A 24,044-nucleotide genomic window follows, 5' to 3' on the forward strand; every position below is an offset into this window, starting at 1 on the left:
GGCACACGGACGGACTGACAGCAATATATATACACAGTATACACAGTACACAATATGCATATCAACACACACAGTGTGGAAAATAAGCAACAAAGCACAAGAAATAACAAAATGCCTTTGACAGTAATAAACACATTTGAAACACCATCAATAAAATCACAGGCATAGAAATACCGGTATAGAAGGATGGACAACGGGGAGGCGGGTGGGTCAGTGAGGAATCCACAGGCAGATACTGTATCCACCAGAAAAAGCGTTACCGAAGGTAAGTAACTTGTTCTTCTGATGGATTCATCTGCCAGTGGATTCCTCACCTTGTGAATAGATTCCACAGCAGTCCCCACTCCCGGAGGAGGGTGTCCACCCTTCTATACCAGAAAATCCTGAAGAACGGAACGAGCAAAGTGTCCGTCCCTCCTCACCTCGGTGTCCAAGCAATAATGCTTTGCGAAGGTGTGGAGGGAGGCCCAAGTTGCCGCCCTACAAATGTCCTCCACAGGAACACCCCTAGATAAGGCAGATGTAGAAGACTTTGCCCTGGTAGAATGAGCCCTCAAACCCTCCGGAGGCTCCTTACCAGCTAGGGAGTAGCAGATCTTGATGCACAGTACAATCCATCTGGAAAGGGTGCGCTTGTGCACCGCACGACCCTTTCTGCAGCCAGCAAAGCCCACAAAGAGCTGGTCATCAATCCTGTAGTCTTTTGTCCTGTCCAGGTAAAAGCTCACCGCCCTCTTAGGGTCCAAGCGGTGAAGCCTCTCCTCCTCCTTTGAAGGGTGTGGGGGAGGATAGAAGGAAGGAAGGGTAATGGACTGCCCCAGATGGAAGGGAGTTACCACCTTAGGCAAAAATGCAGCCCTGGTCCGGAGCACCATTCGTTCAGCATGCACAGTCAAGAATGGGGGTTTTGAACTAAGAGCTTGAAGCTCACTTACCCTCCTTGCCGAGGTGATTGCAATGAGGAATACTGTCTTAAAAGACAAGGGACACTTATGCAAGGGCTCGAAGGGAGAACCAATAAGATAAGTCAGTACAAGGTTTAAGTCCCACTGAGGTACAATAAAGGGAGTAGGAGGAAATTTATTCGTGAGGCCCTTGAGAAACCTAAGCACAATAGGTGATTTAAATAAGGACGGCTGATCCGGCAGGCATAGGAAAGCCGACAAAGCAGATAAATATCCTTTTACAGTAGCCACAGCAAAGCCTTGCTGAGCAAGAGAAAGGGCAAACTGTAAAATATTAGACAAACGAGCTTTCAAGGGATCAATCGACCTCTCTCCGCACCAGAGAACGAATTTAGACCATCTATATGAGTATATAGATTTGCTGGAGTGTCGCCTGGCCGATAAAATAACGTCCACCACATCCGGCGGGAGAGAGAAAGAATTCAGGTTGCCCCGTTCAATCTCCAGGCATGAAGGTGTAAGCTCTGGAGGTGGGGGTGTAGAACCTGCCCCTCCGACTGCGAGAGGAGATCTGCCCTCAGAGGGAGACGGAGCGGAGGGCACGAGGAGAGGTGGAGAAGATCTGTGTACCACACCCTTCTTGGCCAATCCGGGGCGATCAATATAACTTGGGCCCGGTCTTGGCGAATCTTCCTCAGAACCCGAGGAATCAATGGTATGGGAGGAAACGCGCAAAGGAGTCGAGAGCCCCAACTCAACTGAAACGCGTCCCCTAACGCTCCCTGCATCGGATACTGGAGACTGCAGAATGACGGGCAGTGAGCATTCTCGTGAGTGGCGAACAGGTCCACCCGAGGAGTTCCCCACATCCGGAAGACGTAACGAACTACCTCTGGATGAAGCCTCCACTCGTGATCGGCGGAGAACTGCCGACTGAGACTGTCCGCACGCACGTTCAGAACTCCGGCCAGATGACTTGCCATTAGACAAATCCGATGGTCCTGAGCCCAGGACCATAGACGCAGGGCCTCTCTGCAGAGACAAAGAGACCCCACACCTCCCGTTTGTTTATATACCACATCGCGGTCGTGTTGTCTGTCAGGACTTGAATCGACTGACCGCGAAGGGAAGGGAGGAAGGCCTTGAGTGCTAAACGTATCGCCCGTAACTCCAGAAGGTTGATGTGCAGCAACCTTTCCTCCGGAGACCAAAGACCCTTGATCTCCAGATCCCCCAGATGAGCACCCCACCCTAGAGTGGATGCATCCGTTATCACCGTGGTCACCGATGGAGGTAGATGAAAGGGCTTTCCTTGGGACAGATTGCCCTCCACACTCCACCAAGATAGATCCGCTGCAGCTTCACTGGAGATCCTCACAGACTCCCTGAGATCTCCCCTGTGCTGATACCACTGCTTGCGGAGGCACCACTGGAGCGCCCTCATGTGCCAGCGTGCATGGTTGACCAACAGGATGCAGGAGGCGAACAGACCGAGCAGGCGAAGGACCTTCAGAACTGGAACGACCGCTCCATTGTAAAATAAAGGAATCATTTCCTGAATGTCGAGAATCCTTTGCGGAGGAGGAAATCCTCGACACACAGTAGTGTCCAGTACCGCACCTATGAACAGGTTGCGCTGAGAGGGCACCAGGTGAGATTTGGGCACATTGATCGAAAAACCCAATCTGTACAACAGCTGAGTTGTATCCTGCAGATGGCACAGCACCTTCTCCGACGACTCCGCCTTGATCAGCCAGTCGTCTAAATAAGGGAAAACTGAAATCCCTGACCTTCTGAGATGGGCTGCCACCACCGCCATCACCTTTGTGAAGACTCGAGGTGCCGAAGTAAGACCAAACGGGAGGACCGCAAACTGATAATGCTGCGACCCTACCGTGAAACGGAGATACTTCCTGTGCGACTTCAGAATGGGGATGTGAAAATACGCATCCTGCAAGTCGAGCGACACCATCCAGTCCTCCTGATTCAGCACCTGAAGAACCTGCGCAAGGGTGAGCATCTTGAACTTTTCCTGTTTCAGGTAAAGGTTCAGGATTCTGAGGTCCAATATCGGACGCAACCTGCCGTCCTTTTTCGGAATCAGAAAATACCGGGAGTAGCATCCCTGACCCCTCTCCTGCTCTGGGACCACCTCTATCGCACCTTTATGAAACAACTTCAGGACTTCCTCCTGCAGGAGAAGACGGTGGTCCTCCGAGCAAACCCCTTGACAAGGAGGGTAATTTGGAGGGAATTCCCGAAAGGGAAGGGCGTACCCATTTTCTACAAGATCTAGAACCCAGAGATCTGTAGTTACAGATTCCCAATCTTGTAGAAAATGGGTAAGCCGGCCCCCCACAGGACCAGCATGATCCGGAATGTCGAATCTAGGGCTGTTTTGCGGTGGTGGGAGGGGCTGAGGAGGAGGAAGAGGAGGAGGAGAGTTGACGGCCACGTGAGCGACCTCTAAGTCTTCCTCTATATCCCTTGGACAGAGAGCCTTGCTGCTGCTGCTGCTGCTGCTGAGTTGGTCTGTAGGAACGAAAACTCGCCCTTCCAAAGCCTCTGTACATCTTAAAAGTACCCCTCGGCTGGGATTGAAGGCCCAACGACCTAGCCGTAGCCTTACTCTCTTTGAAGCGCTCGAGAGCAGCATCAGCCTTCTTCCCTAACAGACCAGACCCATCAAAAGGTAAGTCCAACAAAGTTGTCTGGACATCCGAAGAGAATTCGGAGGACTTAAGCCATGCACCCCTTCTGGTGGCAACTGAAGACCCCATGACCCTGGCAACTGAGTCTGCTGTATCCAGGCCACTCTGTATAACCTGGCGAGCAGCCGCCTGGGCATCCGATAACACTTCATTGAAGCCTCCTCTATCTTCCTCTGACAGTTTTGGCGCCAACTTTTTAGCAGAGTCCATAAGCGCATGGATATAGCGCCCCAACAAACAAGTCGCATTTGAAGATTTCAATGCCATACTGGCTGATGAAAAGACCTTCTTGGCCGATTGGTCCACCTTCTTTGCCTCCCTGTCCCCTGGGACTTGAGGAAAAGCACCTTTCGACCGTCCAGAACAAGCCGCCTGAACTACTAGGCTTTCAGGTGAAGGGTGTGAAGACAAAAATTCAGGATCCCCTGGAGCCACCCTATACCTTCTTGCAACCACCTTGGAGACTGCAGGAGCTGAGAAAGGCTTGCGCCATACATCCAGCACAGGTTCCAAAATTGCCTCATTAAAGGGCAACAGAGGCTCTGAGATCGCAGTTGGAGAATGCAACACCTCAGTCAAAATATTGGACTTAAATTCAGTAGATGGCAGTTGAAGGTCCAACAACTCTGCAGCCTTTCTAATTACAGCATGATAGGGTGCCGCGTCTTTAGAGGGTTCATCCGATGGCGGAGTGATCTCCCACTCCGGAGACAAATCCAGACCACTTGCCTCCTTTAATTCGTCGAACACCTCATCAGATTCAACCAATTCCCCTTCTTCAGCCTCATCCATCAGAAAGCGTCTCTCCTCCAGCACTCTCTGCGCCTCTCTTCTTGAACGGATCCGCACCTGCGGCGTCGGCGGCGCCGTGATCGAATCCGCCGGCGCCGGCAGTGGCGTCGAATGCGGATCAGCTGGAGCAGCCGGCGTCGAACGAAGTCGAGTCGGCGCCGGCGAAGAGGGAAGCGGCATCGATGTTCTCGGCGCCGGCATCTGCCAAGACGACGTCGCTGGGAAGAACGGCATAAATGGTGCTTGAGGGTAAACCTGCGGCACACCCAGATTGAAAGCCATCGGACCCATCGGACCCATAGGTGCACCAGAGGTATACATGGCCCGAGAGAACACCCCGTACATTGCATTGAGATAATGCGAGGGGTCCTGACCTGGATTAGGGAAAGCCGGATACTGGTCAGGTAACACCGGACTCGGGCCTGCCGGCGCCGACGGTGGAACTTGCGGCGTCACAGACTCACCCGGAGCCTGACGATCCTCATCCTGAGTCGGAGACGGAGCCCGAGGACTTGCAGGATCTGGAGATGGCACCGGCGCCGGAGAGGACGCCGGCACCGGGGATTCAGCTGGAGCCGGCGAAGACACCGGAGAAGATGGAACCGGAGGCGAAGCTGGGACAGGAGAAGGAGACACTGACTCCCTTCGACGCCGAGCAGGCGACTTCGACTTCGACGTCGAAGCCTTATGATGCGACGAATGCCTCCTCTTTTTCTTATGCTTCTTGCTCTTTGAAGCATGTCCCGAAGTCGACTTGGAAGCCGACCTCGACCTCGACCTGGATCTTCTTCTACCTCTTTTCTCCTTTTTCTTCATCCGGGCGATAAAGAGCTTTGCCTCTCTCTCCTTAAGAGCCTTCGAGCTCATCTTCCTGCAACTCGAACAACCTCCAACGTCATGGTCCGAGGACAAACACCAAACGCAATCGTCATGCGGGTCGGTGATGGACATGTGCTTGCCACATTCACGGCAAGGCTTAAAACCAGACTTCCTTGTCGACATTCTCGAAGAAAGACAGAGAATCTTCAGAATAAAAACAAAGTAACAGGTAAAGCTACCAGTAACGATTCCCGAAATCCGTTGGCGTCGTCGGCGCGGAAAAAAGGGAACTGACGTCATCACGCCGAGGAGGTCTTCTTATGGGGCCGGTGACGTCAGCGGAGTCGCGAGCGGGGCCGTGCCTCTGTGACGTCGTCTTCGACCTCATCGGCGTGGACTGCTACAAAAGTTTCCGAATGTTGCTGGCGCAGGGGATATTCACAAGGTGAGGAATCCACTGGCAGATGTATCCATCAGAACATTCTAGCATCTCGACACACAGCAAAACTCTGCTTTGGCTTCCAGTTCAACAAAGTTGCATTATTCATCCAGCATGATGTCAATTGCTGAATGGATGAACACCAACTCACTGCAGCTCAATTCTAATGAGACTTAAGGTCTACCCTTTTAGGTTGATTGCTCTACCTAACTAGGTACCACAACTCGCAATAGTTGATTCACATCTGCCCAATTACCTTTATAGCACTCAAACACAGTCTGAAGCTCCTCATGGAACTTCATGGAATTGTCACAGATGTTGGGAAAGTGTTTCTTAATATTGACAGTGTCCACAAGGGACCAAGGGACATGAATGGGAACCCTTTCTCCCACTCCTGGACATGGATACTCTCTCAAGGGGAAACGGCATCCTGGGGATACTATCGATGGCAGTAGATGAGGAGGTATGCCAGCCATTCCAAAGGTTTCTTTCAACGTCTCTCATTTCTTGACGTGCAGTGCCCCCTTACACTGTGCAGGTTTAAAGTCAGCCTCTATTCCCGAACTGGATGAAGTCTAGCATCAGTCCAATAAGTTGCTGAGCGACAGCGAGTCTAAAGGGGGAGTGTGTGTTGTGGTGGAGTCAGTCTTTCGTCATGTGTGTAATGCACCGTTCTGTTGAGCTTCACTAAGAGCAGCCACTTGTTTTGCAGCATTTATTGCATCTGCTGGGTCTGCATGTGAATTATTTGCCAGCAACCCTCCTATTGGCTGATCAGCTAGCACTGCCCCTTTTCCAGACGCACTTCCAGTGCCTGCCGCTGGTGTGGGGAAACTCAAGATATAGAGGATATTCTATTTCTTGTGGTCCTAACCCTGTCTCTCAACTGGGTAAAGTGGAATTTGAGACTCTCAAGGGCTTCTTTCAACCCATGAAGATGAGACTCATGTTTACAGTTGTTAACTTTCTCATACTAATTTAGGAATTCTGGCCATTGCTCTACATCTGTCTTATACTTCCAGTATTTCAGTCTTTTTCTTAGGTTATTCAAGTGCTTTAGTTTGAAAGTACATTCCTCCTGAAAATACTTTCTCCCATCCCCATCAGTGAATACAACACACTTTGAAATATACCTCAATACTGGTGGTACATGGCTATGACGGGAGTCCCTTTTGCTCATAATAGCCCTTATTTTAACTTCTTTGCCTATATCCCTGTTGCTGCTTTCTCACTCACAACCAGGAAAACATGAAAGCGTATGACAGCCTTATGCTGCAGTTATCCTGCATGTAGGGTGACGGTTTAATGGGCAAAAGGAGTGTGGATGGGGCTAAGAACTCTTTTCTGTCTGTTCTAGTGGAGAGAGTTAGGAAAGTAACTTTGACCCTGGCCCTCTGGCTTTTGAAATTCTCCAGTCACAGCCTGTTGAGACTCACAGAGATTCCAGTGTGCCTGGATCACAGTCCTTCTTTAATTCACACAGGTATATGCAAGGGTCTTGGCATTCCTGCCTCTCTTTTATTTTCTGCACTGTTTTAGAGCTGCCTGTTGTATACCCTGGACTGTATTCATGGGAGGTGATTCCACTGTAGTTATCCAAACTGATTTGCCCTATTGTTACCGGCCCTCGACGACAATCTTTAATCATCTTTAAAACTCTATGATACATTAACTTGATCAGGCTGCACAATTCTTAAATTACTTTTAACTCGCTAACACTGACTGACCTGACTGGCAGGTCGAGTGGTGGGGCGTTCTCAACCCTAGTCCCCCTAGGAGACTCTCGACTCATCTTTATGAGTTATAGTGAGGAGCCCAGCTTAACCCACATCCCCGTCTTCAGCTGAGCCTAGGTGTCTCCTGGCAGATGCACCAAGAACCTGTCAAAGTCAAATCAGATCTCTACTTGAAGCCTGAACAAGTTTATTAAAAACAGAAATCAATGTTGTATAATTCACAAGATTAGGCGACAATATGTGCCCCTCTACACACAGTGAGCTTAAATGCTAAATCTTTTTTTAACACAGAGCTTATTTATAAGTTTTTCGTGCACAGGTACCAATGGCAATAACATGGTTGAAACCAGCTCTGCGAAAGCACTGCAGGTGAAGTTGGGACCTGTTAAACAAAGAGCATTTGACCTACAAAATGATCCAAAAAAGTAAACTTTCAGGTGCTGAGCCAGCTAAATGAGAATTATCACTTTGCTATTGCCAAGCATGAAAATCAGAGCCAATACAGCTTAGTACTACAGTTACATTGGTGTCAGTGATCACAGTACCATTAAGGCAAATTGATCAATTTTAGAGGGAGCACTGTCCCCGTCTGCATCCGGAGTGGGACAATTCACCCTATTTGTAATGCAGGTCTGAAGGTTTGCTGAAAAACATCTCAAAAAGATATTTTCATCAGTCTAATGATTATACTCTAGTGGCTAAAGGTGACCAAATCTATAGTTGGCTAAAGATTGCGTATGGAGCTTCCTTGCATCCAGGTAATGGGTGCTTCACGAACGGTGTTCTGTTTGCCTCATAATTCAGCACAAAAGGTTTGGGAGAGAATCATGGATTATTTTGCCAGGTGGTATTGGAGGACCGTTTCTTTGTATTCCATGGAAGAAGTTTGTCAAACATTAAGGAAAGTCTGGAATTGAAAGAGGTCAGCAGCCTGTTGATATCTACCTCACAGGTAGAACAAATTAGTGTACTTAGGGAGATTGGAAATGCCATTTTGAAACTCTCTGGGGGGAAGAGATTTCCAGTGTCTTTCCTGGCTGATAGCGTACTGGATAACACAGTAGTTTTCTTTGGGGAGATTTATAAGAAACTATATCCCAAAATTATCTGTTGAGGCCGTTGACAAATATGGATGTGAGACACAATGGGCCTCTTAAGAGATAAAAATAGCATCCAAATGTGTCCTTTGCAATTTGTTGGGTAATGGTTAAGAAGGGGTAAAGTGCAAACCTCCACGTCCTTTAGGTAGTTAGCTGTCTTACTATCGACTAATGAGCCGAAAATTTAAATCACCCAAGAAAATTGCATGATTGGACTTCAGTGTGAAATTTCTGATGCCATCTAGAAGAGTAGTGGGTGAGCAAAAGTTGGACATCACTTCAGCAAATCTTGTGAAAACCCTCTAAGGAATTAAAGGTGTTTAAAAAAATTGTGGGAGAAAAATACTGGGAAACTAGATTCTTTTGGGTGAACGGAGCCTGCCAATCGACTTTTTGATTATTTTCCTTCTGGTAAAATAAGTAAAACAGCTCAGAGGATTTTTCACTTATTTTGTTTGTGGAAAAAGTATGTATTTGTTACACTGGTAGCATTAAAATTTTGCACAAATTGTATTAATAACTATGTCCAGAGCGATATGTAGCTGAAGCTTTTTATTTTTGGTTTGCTCAACAGGTAGCCGCATCAGGTTGGTGAATGGAAACAACAGCTGTCAGGGCCGAGTGGAGGTTATGTACCAAAGCACATGGGGTACTGTGTGTGATGACGACTGGGACCACAGTGATGCGCTGGTCGTGTGCCGGCAGGTGGGTTGCGGAGCTGCAATCATGGCCACCAGCTTGAGTTTCTTTGGCTACGGCATTGGTCCAATTTTTCTGGACAATGTCGATTGTGATGGAACAGAGACAGACCTATCACACTGCTTCAACCTAGGCTGGGGGCAGCATAACTGCGGTCACCACGAGGATGCAGGAGTTATCTGCATAGGTGAGGAGTACAGAAGGCCCATGTGATTTTTTGTCTGTGTATTGATTTATTGAACTTCCTTCAATCCCTAGCATAAACAAATCCCACGGTTAAACATCTTATATGACACCAGGATATGCAAAAAAGTTTATCTTTTAATTTCATAATTGGTGTCCTGTATAATCAGTCATTATTATGCCATCAGCTGTCTTTTACTAATGTAGGCTTTTGTACTGCCACGAGAGGTTCCCATTTTTCAACTGTTGCACTTTTATAACTTATTTTTTGTCATTTTGATCATTTCATAAAATGATTTCTCATTCCATTGGCTAAGTTTATAAAGTTTTGAAACATGGTTTTAAAAATGCCTAAAATTATTACATAACAGTATTGAATGTATATTAAATAAAGACAAAACACATGCATGATAAAAAATAACCACTTACAGCAGAATCAAATTTTAAGAGATTTAAGAGATTGAAGAACTATACTTTTTGTAGAAAATTGTATTTTAATGTTCAAGAGAAAAATAAGTCATCCATGACATAGAAGTACAAGGAATGCGCAAACTTCTTCCAGAATGTAAGATTCTCCCTAATTGCTTTGATCTTGATTATTTTATTCACCGAGAATGATGTGTTTGAGTGTGAGGTCTTCTTGGGGTGCAAGAACCCTCCATTGTCGCTCTCTCTTTGAGGGATTGGGAGTACACCTTGTTTGAGGCAGTGATAGTAACAGAGACACTGGAGAGGTAGAGTATGATAAAATAGTTGGTGACATAGTCGAAGAATGTGATTCATGTCACGAAGAATGATGAGAAGTCCCAGATGAATCTGACATTTTCCCCACCGAAGGAGTAATATCCCTGGAAGATGAATACGCCTGTGTATACTCACAATCTGACATCTCCACTATTTCTCTGGACTTTAACTTCTACAGCCAAGTTGAAGAAATCTGAAGTAATGAATGGCCAGAATCAGTATGAAGGGTTGGCATTGAACCAAGTTTTGACATTGCGAAGTCCTTTAACATCGACCTTCTGGACTTCTTCGACAATAAGTGATACATTGACAGTGAGACAACTCTCATCAATGAGCATGTTGTTATAATACCTGTCCTCAACAAATGCCCTCAACGTGAAACTGAGACACTGTGATATTTTGATGTATGATCTCTTTTATTGGATCTCCTTCTGTGGGAGTCCTCGAGGTTCCACAACCAGCAGATTTAGAGGAAGTTCCAGTCTCATGAGGTCTCAGATAAGTCAGAATCAAGGCGTTGTCTTTCTCTTGCCTATGAAATCAGATTTTTTCACCGCCCTTCATAGTCGTCCTTGAAAATTTCAAAAAGTGATTGCACTTCTTAGCTTGGCGAGAGCTAAGCAGGCACACTATGCACTATGGATCAGAAAATATATTCTTTTTTCCACAAGAAAAGCACTTCAAAAATAGTGAAAATATTTTGAATAAAAAAATAAAAATATTTACTAGCAGGAAAAGGTGTAAAACCATCTCAAACACCTAAAATGTAAGATGAAAATGGTATTTGAATGCTTTGAAAGGTCTCTCACTGAAATAAGCCATTAAAAGGCAAAGCTTGGCAAGGCAATTGGGAGTACACCTTGTTTGAGGCAGTGATAGTAACAGACACACTGGAGAGGTAGAGTATGATAATATAGTTGGTGACATAGTCGAAGAAGGTGATTCATGTCACGAAGATTGATGAGAAGTCCCAGATGAATCTGACATTTCCCCCCCGAAGGAGTAACATCCCTGGAAGATGAATACGCCTGTGTATAATCACAATCTGACATTTCTCTACTATTTCTCTGGACTTTAACTTCTACAGCCAAGTTGAAGAGATCTGAAGTAATGAACGGCCAGAATTAGTATGAAGGGTTGGCATTGAACCAAGTTTTGACATTGCGAAGTCCTTTAACATCGACCTTCTGGACTTCTTCGACAATAAGTGATACATTAACAGTGAGACAACTCTCATCAATGAGCATGTTGTCATAATACCTGTCCTCATTAAAAGGCTAAGCTTGTTGCTCCAGGATTCTTGCAATGGGATCTGTAAAAGAACTGATCTAAGTGCCACCGGTTGGGAATGAAGGGAAGCTAAAGGATTTGCTTCCTTAAAGAGGCAATGCTAGTTTTCCAGTATTAGAAACTGTAAACTATTGACCAACATTGTCTTAATTTGCTTTCATTTTCCCTTTAAAAGAGGTTTGTGAAAGAGTCTATCTGGAGAGAACTTCCTTATTAGTGACATTTTTCATTAAAATTCTTAATGGAAAGTAACCAATATGTGTTCAGTACTGTCTCTAGATAAGATTTCAGAATGTGTCTTTATTTTTCAATTGTAATATTTTTTTCTAAAGGCATTTTACCTACTTGTTTGTGGATTAAAAGTGCTCCAGGATCCTACATGTGGACAGAACTAACCAGTGCTTAGGACTATTGATGAAGATCCCTTGGAAAAGAATCAAGCACATGGACATCGATTCATTAAAATGCCAGGGGTAGAGGAATTAACATCACACACACTTTGACCTTAATCACAGGAAACAACAACATTTGACCTTTGACTCTGAATATCATTAGAAAGTGGTGTCATTTCACCGTAACCCTGAAGCTATCATAATAATTGACCTTGCTAAAGTACCATAATTGCACAATTTCTATAACACAACACAGACAAATGTCCATTATAGTAACCACCTACATTAGGGCACTGACATGATCTTTGGAAGTGGAGGAAAGTAATACTTGCCCTGAATTGAAGCGAGATAAACCTCTTCTAGAAGTACTTGGTGGGATCTGCCCTGTGAACATTTTAAATTAAATGTGATCAAATAGTGTATTTAAAAGTACGGTTTTCCCATACATTTGCAAAAAAAACTTAAGCTCTGAATTGATACTGATTCATATTCAAGTCCATTCATAGTGTGCCAAGACAATGAAACCTGGCTATCCTGAGGAATTGACCCCGTTGTTTTCAGAATGTGCTTTGGGAGCCCCCATATGTAAAAAAAATGACCTCCATTGTGCCAGTGCCAGTATTTTATCAGGCATACCATTATGCAAAAAATTGCCTACAATATGCCAGTTTCAGAATTTTGTAATTAATGCCATGCATATGTTGAATGTCAAAATTACCTCTCGAACTTCCTGTAGTATGTCAGGGTCAGTATTTTGTCATGGTTGCCCCCCACCCATATGCCATGGTTTTCCTTTCATATCAATACGTATCTCCAATGAGCTGGTGCCACAGGTGCCACCCAGCCAAACATTCCTCAAATATGCTAGTGCCAGCATTTTTCCATGGTTGCCCCTTATGCCAAGAATTGCCTCTGGCATGCCAGTACCAGTATTTTATGAAGGGAGACCTTTATGCCAAGAATTAACTCCAGCATGCCAGTGCCAATATTTTGTCACAGCTGCCTGTCATGCTAACAATTGCCTCCAGTATGCCAGCAGCAGTATTTTTCCTGCATGCCGGTTTAAGCCATGAATTACCAACAGCATGTCGGGGCCAGCGGCAGACACTACATTCTTACCCATACTCACATTCCCTCACTCACACTCCTTCATTCATTCTCACTTGCAATCATTCTCTCTTATTCACCATCTTGTACTCGCTCTTACTCACTCACTGACTATCCCATACTCACTGACATGCTACCATTCTCACTCACTACCTGTCATTGACTCTCACTCACTACCTGTCACTCATTCTCACTACCTTTCACTCACACATGCATACAGATACAGGCACGTGCTCACAAACACACTTGCTTGCACACCAACACGCTCTCACCCACAAGCATGCACACAACATACATTTAGAAAAAATGTTTTTTTTTTACTTACTTCATCTGCAACTGGACATCTCCTTCCAGCTCCTGGTGCTCCCTTTTTATTATACTACAAGTAAATAATAAGCAATTAATTACTATTAGAATAATACAACATGGGCAGAAAACAAGAATGGGGCACGGAAGCATATAAGGACAAGTTGACTCAGTTTTGTTTTGCACTGCCTTTGCTGCATCTGAGGCCAGGGATCGTAAAGACAGTGCCAGAGGTCGCAAGGGGCAAGCCAGGGGTCACAGCTGTGACCCGCCCTGGCGAACTCTAAATGATGTCCCTGACCACGCAGTTGGCAGCTTATTCATCTCTAATACGCAGCACAAACGTATGACCTTCCTGTTGCTGGGGAGGCAGTTCACAAACAGTAGCACTCGAGACCATTGGTTTGGAAGCATTCGTTGCAATTTGTTGAGGACTGTCTGCAAGTCTACATGAATGAAGCGGATTTCTTGCCATAACCTTTTACGCCAGCCTCTGAGCTTGACTGTGCTGCAGGAAAGAATAGACCACTGAGTCACTAACTGTTAACATGAAGGCTAGAGGCCGATACTTTTTACCTGGGATAGGGGTGCAAACTGACAAAACAGAAGAGGGACTATATGAGGTAGGATGAATAAGATGGCACTTGTTGATTTCAGTTCAGGTGATTATGACAGTGTGAAGGCGGTAATAATGTGAAGGAATATGTTGAAGTAGAACCTGCAAGCCTCTCAAATCATAGTGAAGATTTGCTTAGATGTATGTCTTCACCTATAAATGTATACTGACCCATCTTACAGTATAAGAAAAGCACCTAACAACATTCACTCCATCTGTCTTACTCAAAAACTTGAATGAAAACATAATGTTTTGCCATTTTTATCTGATGATAGGAGCAGAAGAAGATTTGGGGAGTCAGACCACAGACAGTACCACTTTAACTATGGCCACATCTACGACACCACTAAAAGATGGTAAGTATTATGTAGCTCCACAGTTCCACATCTGCACTACCACAAGAGTGTAGTAAATAGTATGTATGTCAGATAAGGTATTCTGTGTGCCAACAATACCACAATAACAATGGCATTAAATGATGACGTAAGACGTTCTATGGGTCCACTCGGTCTGATATATGCACATATTCTGTATGTCTGTTGTACCATATATGCACTACCACCAAAATAAGGTATTCATTCTGTCTGCCAAAAGTTAGTAGGTATTTTGTACACCCACTCTACCACAAAAACACCCTCACCAACGTTGGTGGGTATTGTGTACATGATAGCACTTCCGCACTAGCACCAAAGAATGGTACTAATTCTGCTTGTGCAGAGTACCCCATCAAGTGAAACACGGGTCCAGAGGTCTCAGGGACTCATTAATCCACGATTATTTCAGAATTATAGTATCACACCAGCAGTCAGGGGCATTATAATTGGCCCCATAACCCCCTTGATAAGGCACTGGGGAGATATAACCTAAAATCCAGGACTTCCCATAATGACGGTCCAAGTGCATGCTGGAGTGGCCCACATCATATCTCAAAAAGCAGGGACGCTCAACATTTTCGCTTTGCATACACACAAACTCAGAACAGTGCTGCGGAGAGAACAATGTAGGAAGCTACCTAGATCTGAAGAACTCACTCATTGTGTGGTAAGGTGTGCATGTATCTACTGACATTGTATCAACATACAGAGAAGCTGCCTGCACCAGTCAACACACCTGACCTCCCGGGGCACCTACTTATGGGTAATCAATACTAAGTAATAAGAACTCTCCTTATTTCATATGTGAGGGAATTCAGTTGTGGTGGCCCAGGTCCTGCTTTGTGCCTGTTAATCGTGGCAAGTGGAAGGCAATATTTAGCTGACCCTCACTTAACCAGACAACCTCCGCCAAGGCTTCTTGACTCACAATATTACTTCTAGTGATTCTTTGGCACCTCAATTGTGACCGATATTGAATCAATTCTGCTGTCATGCACTCTGGATTCCAAAGGTAATCATGGTCTGTGAAGGAAAGAGTGTGAATGGAGAAGATGGGACCTGATAGGATGGAGGTCCTAAGAAGCCTGTGAAGAGTAATAGCATTCTTGCCAGCGTTCCCATTCTGTCGCGGTTGATCAACGGAGGGTTCAGGTCAACAGTGTCGGAAGCAAATGTGAATGCTACGCCTCCTCAAGTGCGTCATAGCGATAAGAAATATCTTTATTTCTCCTTGTTACTGCCCCTTCCTATGTGTGCTGCATTGTGCAGTACACATAGTAAAAGGAAAATGCATCAGATAATTGTTGTTGTGCAGGAAGGTGTCCTTTCTTACACAAAAAACAATCCTGCTCACAACGCAGGCACCCTTACACCATGGTGCAAGAGTGCCTGCATTGGCGCTAGGCAGCACATTGAGCTCTTTCCCTATCATGCAGCACAGCGCAGTAAGGTGACTTGCTGTGCTGTGTGACCTTTTCTTATATGTGCCCCTTACTGTAAAGAACCCACCACAAATACTGTGCAGCAATACCCCACCAGTAGGTGGTCCAGCAGCTAAGTTTTATCTATGGAAAAAGGGACTAGCCTGTTAATTCTGTTTTTACCAAAAGGTGCTTCTCATAAACATTATATTAATAATTTGTGCAAGATTCTAAAGCATTCAAATTGGGTATTCTAATTAGTTTGTCCAACAATACATGCACCCTGTTGTTAGTATGACAGTTCATTGTTAGAAGCAACCGAATGCCCATAGCTGTCAGTTTGTGGCATTACTTAGGATGGCCCACATGATTGAATGCAGTGCTATAATCAACAAAAGACACAAAATATATATAAGTTGCTTATCATTTACCCAGATTACTACTTGTGATAAAAGTACCGAAGCAAAAACCTTTCCTGCAATATCTAGCCCCTCCAGAAGAAAGAGAATCCTAGAATATTTAAGACTCTCTAATAGCAATGTATTCTTTATTCAAGAATCTCATTTGCTTAAAAAAGAAAGGACATACATTTAAAAAAATCAAAAATGGTTACAACATTGTATTTGTACAACTCAAACATGTACAATAAAAGGGGTTGCTCTTCTGTTTGGAAAAACTGCCCAAGCTATGCTAGGTGAATGTACGGTTGATCCCCTAGGTAGGTGGGCAATTGCTAGAGCTAAAATTAATGGTTTCTGGCTGACTTTTGTAGGGTACTATGGACCTAATTTAGATGATCCAGCTTCATTATACACTCTACTCCTTCAATTACCTAATACAAATGACCCTATTATATTTGAGGGTGATTTCAACTTGGTGTTAGGCCCTAGTCAAGACTCAACCTCAAGTAGAGCAGCTGTAAATACACAAAATATGAGAGTTGCCTTGAGGCAATTGATGTCCGATATAGGGCTTTTAGATATATGGAGTGAGATGAGTCATAAAATAAGGACAACTGGAGGGAATTTCACATTTCATAATAAAAAGTGCGGTCACCGTTCCAGAATTGACTTTTTTCTGGTCGATGTTGTTACATGCAAAAATACCATCAAGGTTAGTCATGTCCCGGAACATATGTCCGACCACTCTGCGGGTGTCTTAGAAATTGCTATGGTTAAGGGCCCTCCATCTCGTAGGTGGACCATAAATCAATCACTACTTTTAGAAAATACAATAATCGAAAAACTAAAAATAGAAACTAGAGTTTTTTGATTTTAATCTCAATTCAGCTTCACCTCAAGTAGTATGGGATACGTACAAGGCATACTTGAGAGGTTTTTTAACAACTACCTCCATTGCAAAGGAGAGTGAAGGAGGAAATCAGAAAGTTAGAAGCAGATGTACATACTTTTCAGGAGGATTTAGAGAAAGACTTGGGGTATCTCAATATCTTAAGAGATTTAACAGCTGCGAAACATAACCTCGCAGACTATCTAGTAGTAATTATTTTAAAAAAGTGGGACGCCAGTAAGCTAGCTCATCATGAATACGGGGAGGGGTGTGGCAAACTTCTTGCGTGGAAAACTAAAGCTGACCAGTCTAGAAATTGGATAAAGGATCTCCGATGTTCAAACACCGGTAACATCATTACGGAGGACTCTGGGATTGAGGAGGCCTTTGTTCAATTTTTCCAAAATTTGTATACAGAAGAGACGGTATTAGATGAAGACTATATGGATGATTTTCTTTCAGAGTTAGATCTTCCTTCTCTTCAAAGTAATGAAAAAAGTCAACTAAACCGCCCCATAACTGTGGAGGAAGTCGGTCAAACTATTAGTACTTTAAAAAAGGGGAAAGCTGCTGGCCCTGGCTCTATCCCAAATGAGATTTATGTTATTTTAGAGGAAGAACTCGCGCCTTTTCTTTCTCAATTGTTTAATTCGGCCTTCATAGAGGGTCAGGACCTTCCCATGTCATGGGAAGAAGCTACCATAACTATTTTACTAAAACCAAATAGGAACCCGAGATCCAGGCCTATTTCCTTTTAAATAGCGATCATAAATTATATACTCAGTTTAAAACTAAACGCCTGGATAAGGTAATAGGATCACTAATACATTCAGATCAGAAAGGGTTTATGAAAGGGAGGCAGCTCCGTGAGCTAACGCTTGACTTAATCGGGGCAATAGACATGGCGCAGACATATAAGATCCCATTAGCAGTAATGACCTTCGATGCTGCTAAAGCATTTTACCGGGTCAACTGGTCTTTCCTTTTTAAAATGATTCTGCGCCTTAATCTAGGGGAAACCTTCTTAACAGCAATCAAAGCCATATACAGAAACCCATCTGCCAAAATTCTCATAAACGGTAATCTCACAAGATCAATACGAATAGGTAGGGGGACCAGACAGGGCTGCCCCCTTTCTCCTCTACTTTTTAACATTTATATTGAACCCCTTGCATACAAATTGAGAGCCTGCCAGAATATCATTCCCTTCAAATGCAATAGTTGGGAAAAGAAAATCGGTCTATACGCTGACAACCTCATAATCTGATCTATACTTGTATTTTTGTGCCTTTCATTTAAAAAACTTCCGACAACTGTTGATGGCTAGTTTAACTTTCTCCCCATTATATAAGGCCCTTACAACTAACCTCTCTCACCAGGCAGGATTCTTTCTTTTAAAATTTGTCCATCCAAAAAATTTTAAGAAGGTTACATTGAAGAATTTGGTGGCAGTCATGAAGCTTTGGTCTCAGGTGAGACGACTTCTAAATATTCCATACTACAATGACGCTGCACCGATCTGGGACTCCCCAGGCACACCGGCCTGTTTGGAAGATGCCTTCGCTGTTGCCCTTCGCTCTTGTGGCATTAGTACATGGGGGCAACTTATTATTGACGCTGAATTAATTTCCTGGCCACACTTTTCAGCGATTTTCAAGAATTTGGTTTCGAAATTCAAATATTACCTACTGTCAAGCTGGGTAAAATCCATAGGACAAGAGTTAGAAGGGAAAACAGACTTGGTGTTAAAGATACGTTCACGCCAAACAACACTGAAAGAAGTGGCAGAGTGGTATTGGCTGTTCAAAATGGAGAAGAGATGCAGGCGTCATTTACAGTGATATGGAAGAAGGACCTGCCGAATGAAGATCTTGAAAAAATAGGGCAAGTATCTATGTCTCTTTTATGGTCTTACGTGAATTCTGCTCCGTTAAAAAGGAACCATCTCTTCACAGTACATAAAGTGTATTGGACACCACAGAAATGATCAAGAATGGGGAGTCAGGAGATCAAGAAGTGTTTGAAATGTGGAGAAGACAGTGTAAATGAGGTGCATATGTTTTGGAGCTGCCAACTATACCATCTATAATTTTCAGAATACCACCGGGGGACTTAGATAATCGACCCCTAACAAAAAATCCCAAACCACTTTTCTTCACATTGATCTTGCTGGCTCGTAGAGAACTTTGTATTAAATGGATTTTACCCTGCTCCCCTACGGAAGAAAAATGGATTTATTCCATTCAGAGGGTATCCTCACTGGATCAATCCTGTAAACAGATAAGGAAAATCAAATACTGGAAAATTTGGGATAAATGGGTGGAGATTGGCACTCCAAAGGTAACATACTAGCACTACACATAATATGCATATTCCCTGTCCCTCTCCTGTTTCATCTTTAGTTGCTTTTTGCCTTTTTTTCTTCTTCTTTTCCTCTTATATGTGTTCTTGGTCCAATGATTAAAAATATGCTGTAGAGGCTGCTTAGGCGGCAGGGCCGTCATTATCTCAAAAAAGAGGAAAGCACCTGTCTAAGGGTAGAATCAAGATTAGGTGTTATTCTCCAACCAAGAGGCTAAAGTTGTCGACCCGGAGATATATGCTATCTTTCTCTCTTTCATGGAGTGACCAGGGATATACAATATCTTGCTACTTGAGTTGGTTGGTGCACTCTTTTCTTGAATTCAAAGCATATTGTGGATAAATGAGGACTAAAAAGAAAAAATATCTAGCAAGGCGATTGCATGATAATTTGAAGGGTCAGATATTTCAACTTTTTTATACAAGTGGATGATGTTACTACCCTTCCAAGAATCAAGCATACGATTCAGAAGGATACTATATAGAAAAAAGATGTAAGTATATGAGACCATTATAAAGTGCCATTTTCAAATATAAAACAGGAATACCATCTGGTCCCTAATATCCATAATTCCTTCAATAGTAATTTCATCCGAACTGGACGGGATGAACCTATACTTTATTACTTTAAAGTTAATATTAGAAACCTGATATAACTCGTTCAAGCAAGCACACCAGTGTCTTCAATTATTGGTATTGACTTATTTACTTGCATCATTACCCAATGAATTACCACTATAAGCCCAAAGTTGCAAGTGTTTCGTATAACTATGGCTGACAGCAAGGAGTACCAACATTTTGCTTCTTGCTTTTTACTTTCAAGTTTATTATCATCACCTGAGAAAGCATTCATACCAAGGGTATAAATGATAGATATAAAAATATCAAGTAACTACAAAAAAACAGAAAAAGCATTCAGATGATTCAATATACTGTAGCATAGTAAACCTATTTTTTGTCATCCCAGAACATGCTGTTTTGAAAATCTATACAATTAGAGTGACATCTGTTTATAAATTACCATTTCCAATAGCAATATTAGCCTTGTGTGGTCACTCCAATCTGTAGATTCTATTTTAAGGCTATTTATTAATTTACTTCCTGCATATATGATAAGGATGTGGTCAATCAATGAACATAAGTTATTTCTATTTGAAGTAAATTTGCCAATTTGAGTATCTTAAAACTGGCTACTCCTTAAATGCTAAATTTAATTCCAAATCCCAGGTTAGCAGATTGTTTACTCACGTAACACTGCACCAGTATCTTATCTACATACAGTAAGTAAAAGACTACCTGGTCCACAAAAGTTAGACTGCAGTACAGCAACAATAGGCAGATTCACATCACATCACTATTTGTTGAGGAACAGCAGGGCTTGGGGGCAAGCAATCTGACTACATTTACTTTATCAGGCAGTAAAGTCCATAAGGCAATAAAAGGTGAAGGAGACCCGCATCCTGTAATGGCTTTATTTAAAATTCACAACTGTTAGTACCCTGAGTAGGCAGGACCCCTTTCGGTGACTACAGATTAATTGTACCTAAAATTTATTTCAACTGTCTAGCCTTTACTATATCTCAGTAGAATCCATAAGCATGCACATAGTCTTATACAGCGCTTTTGTCCAGCAGTCCAGCTTATCAGGCAGCTTAGGGTTGTGTGGACGGAGGTCAAAGGAGTTCTTCAGCCAGAAGCTGTTCTCATACATGTTTAAACCTGCAGTGAATTACGCACCACTGTCTTGTTTTCAGTGAATAGCTATATACTGCCTAGCCAGTAACAGTATTTATACAGTACTGCATGCATCTATTTTTTGGGTGGGGATGTAGCCTCAGCAAACATTGTTTAATTTCCTGCTTTCTGGCCAGCCGAGCCCTCCAGTACCTTCACCACACCACATCAGAAATTCTCCACTACCACGCACGCATGTCACAACATATGTAATATACCAGCATTCTCCGACTGGCATCTTGGACATTTTTCTGATGTGCCCGGGCATATTTTATGTACAACTCTAGGTGTAAAATATTTCCTATGTAAACATTTAAGGTGGGCGAGTCGGAATCTAGAGTTATTCGATGCTTTGAGTTGGTTGTGTGCCGGTCTTATGCCCAGGTACTTAAAATCAGAGGTCTGTCAACGCATGCCGAGGTCTGGAAGGACAACTCCACAATCGGATGCCAGGGATCAAACACATGGATGTATAGGGTGGATTATCTGGGCTTTCTCAAAAACAGCAGCATATCGTCAGCATATTGTGAAACTGTGAAGCTTTATTCCCACAGTGGTATACTATTTCTCTATTGATTGTCTGAGAATGCCTGCCAGGGGCTTTATCACCATGGAAAATAATACCAGTGAAAGGACAACCCTGATGTGTGCTTCTCTCTAGGTACCATTTATCTGATATGTTTCCTTGTCCCAACTCTTGCCATCAGCTGGGGTCTAAATTAAATCTTTAGGGCACTTCCAACATAAACTCTCAGATCCCAGAGTGCCAAATGCCTTCTCTATATTCAGGTAGGCCACAGCGTACTCCCCTCAGTCCCATCCAGAAAATATTTGACATTTGCCAGTTGTCTATCGTTATGTTTCGTCCTTCTTTTTTGGATACAACCAGACTTGTCGGGGTACATCAGGTCTGCTGTTATCCTCAATAGCCTACTCACGATCGCCTATGCAGGATCTTGGTGTTTATCGGTATCACTGGCAGGGACACGCATGACTTAAAGTCATCTGGATATTTCTTCGGTTGGGAAACATGACCAAGATTTCTCTCATAGACTCAGTGAGGCAGCGTCTTTTTGCTGATTGCTTACATGCCCCCAGCGGGTTCTCCGTTAACATTTGCTGGTATGTGTGGGGAGTCCATCCATTCCAGATGGTTTGACTTTTCTCATCAGTTTTAAGTGAAAACAAGTTCATCTATGTGCTTTCTGTTAAAGTGACAGTTGTGCAGTGTCACCAAGCAGGTATCTATTACCGGTCAGGGGACTAACTAGTAGCATAGAGTATGGATAGATCATTATGAAACACCAGGCTTACTGCTGTTTGCAGTGTTTGGAACCTCCCTGTACGGCCAGCAATGCAGTGTATAGGATTCCTCCTGTCACCTTGCCGAGAGCCAAGCTAATATTTTTCTGGGTTTGTCTCCCACCCTTTTCAATCTTTAACTTAACTCTGTATGTCTACGTTTGCTATGTGTTTTTAATTTCTCCCAGTTCCGGTTTGTGCACTACTTCCATTTCCAGTTCCACAAACAGCATGCAGTTGCTTTTTCACACCATACATTAGTTCCATGTAGGCTTCTCTTATAGCTATTTTCATTGCATCCCTCTTCATAGACCTGTTGGCAATGGACCTCCTGTAATAATCAAAGAACTCTTTCAACACCTCACCTATATCTTGTTAGTTCCTGCAAGTCCTCTGCCCTAAGTTTCCAGTTCCATACTTCACTTCTAATACTTTGCCATGTGTATAATTAGCAGTGGGTTGAATGGTTCTAGAGTATTCTGGCGAAGTATTATGAGCCTGTACACCGATTTCACGACTTACAAGTGTATAGTATATTCTACTATGGAACCAGGTGGATATGGGTAGACAGGAGTACATTAACTCCTGTGGGTAATGCTTTCTTCACACTTCCAGGAAATCAAGTCCTGGAAATCAAGTCTGGCCACGATATTAGCCAACTGTGCCATGAGCCTGGACATTGCAATATGTCTAGGTGGGAACCTAGTCCTCCCATTAGGATACAGTTAAAGTACCCTGCACATATCATTGATACTTAGCTGTGGGATCATAAGCATCAGTAGTTTAGGAAAGAGCATCATGTAAAGGGCATTGGACACAAACACGCTGATGAGACAAATCTTTGCACTTGGATGTAGTGGCCCTCAAGCCCTGCAGTGCCAATAAAGTAAAAGGGTTGCTGCACTCTACCCAAATGACCATCTCCTAGCATATGTAGGACAGGGGGAGTAAAATAGATGTCCTCTCCATATTTTAGCCAATTTAACATATCCCTGTGTATTCAGGTGTGTTTCCTGAAGGAAGGCTACCCCGAGCCCCTGGTTTCCAAGGACAGTGTGGACTTTGTGCTGGGTCTCACAGTCATTTAACCCACATACATTCCATGTCAGCATGTGCACTCCACCTACCATTGTAATCTACAAACATCATCCATAATCTACATTGTGTCATTATTCCTATGCCTTCCAAACATTTGTGAGCCTTCCTCCCAAGTTTTCCACTGCTTCCAACATAGCATATGTCCCTCAAGAATGTCCCACCCATTTCTGGAACAACTACCTGTCCAGCTGCAGCAAAGAGAACTGTTTCAGGGATAATAGTATTCCAGTATAGCAAACAAGTGTTTTGTTCGTCCCTCAAAACAATAAAGCTGTAAAACCATAAAACTTAGAAAACATATTGCAAACCTTTCCTCTTCAAGTGAGGGACATAACTGTCTACTATTCTGTCAGGTCACCCCCAGGCGGTGAAGTCCAAGGCATGCCAGGGGACCACCAAATGAAGTTGTCATTAGGCATACGGGGGCTATTTCAGCTGGCTCAGAGCTGACCAATCTACCATTTGTTAATCCTTGTTTGTGAGGTCAGTGTTCAATATTCAAGGTGCCATCGTTATCAACCAGCACTTGTTCCAAGTCGAGCCCCTCAGCTGCGCCCTGAGGCGTGTCTTGGGGATCCAAGGAAGAATCAACTTGCCGCTGTCCTTCGGTGCTCTGGGTGAACTG

General features: G+C 43.6%; 1 protein-coding gene and 1 long non-coding RNA gene across 2 annotated transcripts in view; one reads left to right on the forward strand and one right to left on the reverse strand.

Annotated features, from left to right (window-relative positions):
• SSC4D (scavenger receptor cysteine rich family member with 4 domains) overlaps window positions 1–24,044 on the forward strand; it is a 451,954-nt gene that overhangs the window by 418,499 nt on the left and 9,411 nt on the right. The window contains exons 9-10 of the mRNA XM_085649606.1: window positions 9,077–9,388; window positions 14,115–14,195. Coding sequence (XP_085505732.1) covers window positions 9,077–9,388; window positions 14,115–14,195 — 393 coding nt within the window. The remainder of the gene's footprint in view (window positions 1–9,076; window positions 9,389–14,114; window positions 14,196–24,044) is intronic.
• Window positions 1–24,044, reverse strand: part of LOC146858957 (uncharacterized) — a 248,087-nt gene that overhangs the window by 41,719 nt on the left and 182,324 nt on the right. Inside the window, exon 2 of the long non-coding RNA XR_014980048.1 lies at window positions 13,243–13,296. This is a non-coding gene — a long non-coding RNA (uncharacterized LOC146858957). The remainder of the gene's footprint in view (window positions 1–13,242; window positions 13,297–24,044) is intronic.

This window comes from Triturus cristatus, chromosome 3_2, assembly GCF_964204655.1.
Source record: "Triturus cristatus chromosome 3_2, aTriCri1.1, whole genome shotgun sequence".
In the NCBI taxonomy this organism is placed as follows: Eukaryota; Metazoa; Chordata; class Amphibia; order Caudata; family Salamandridae; genus Triturus; species Triturus cristatus.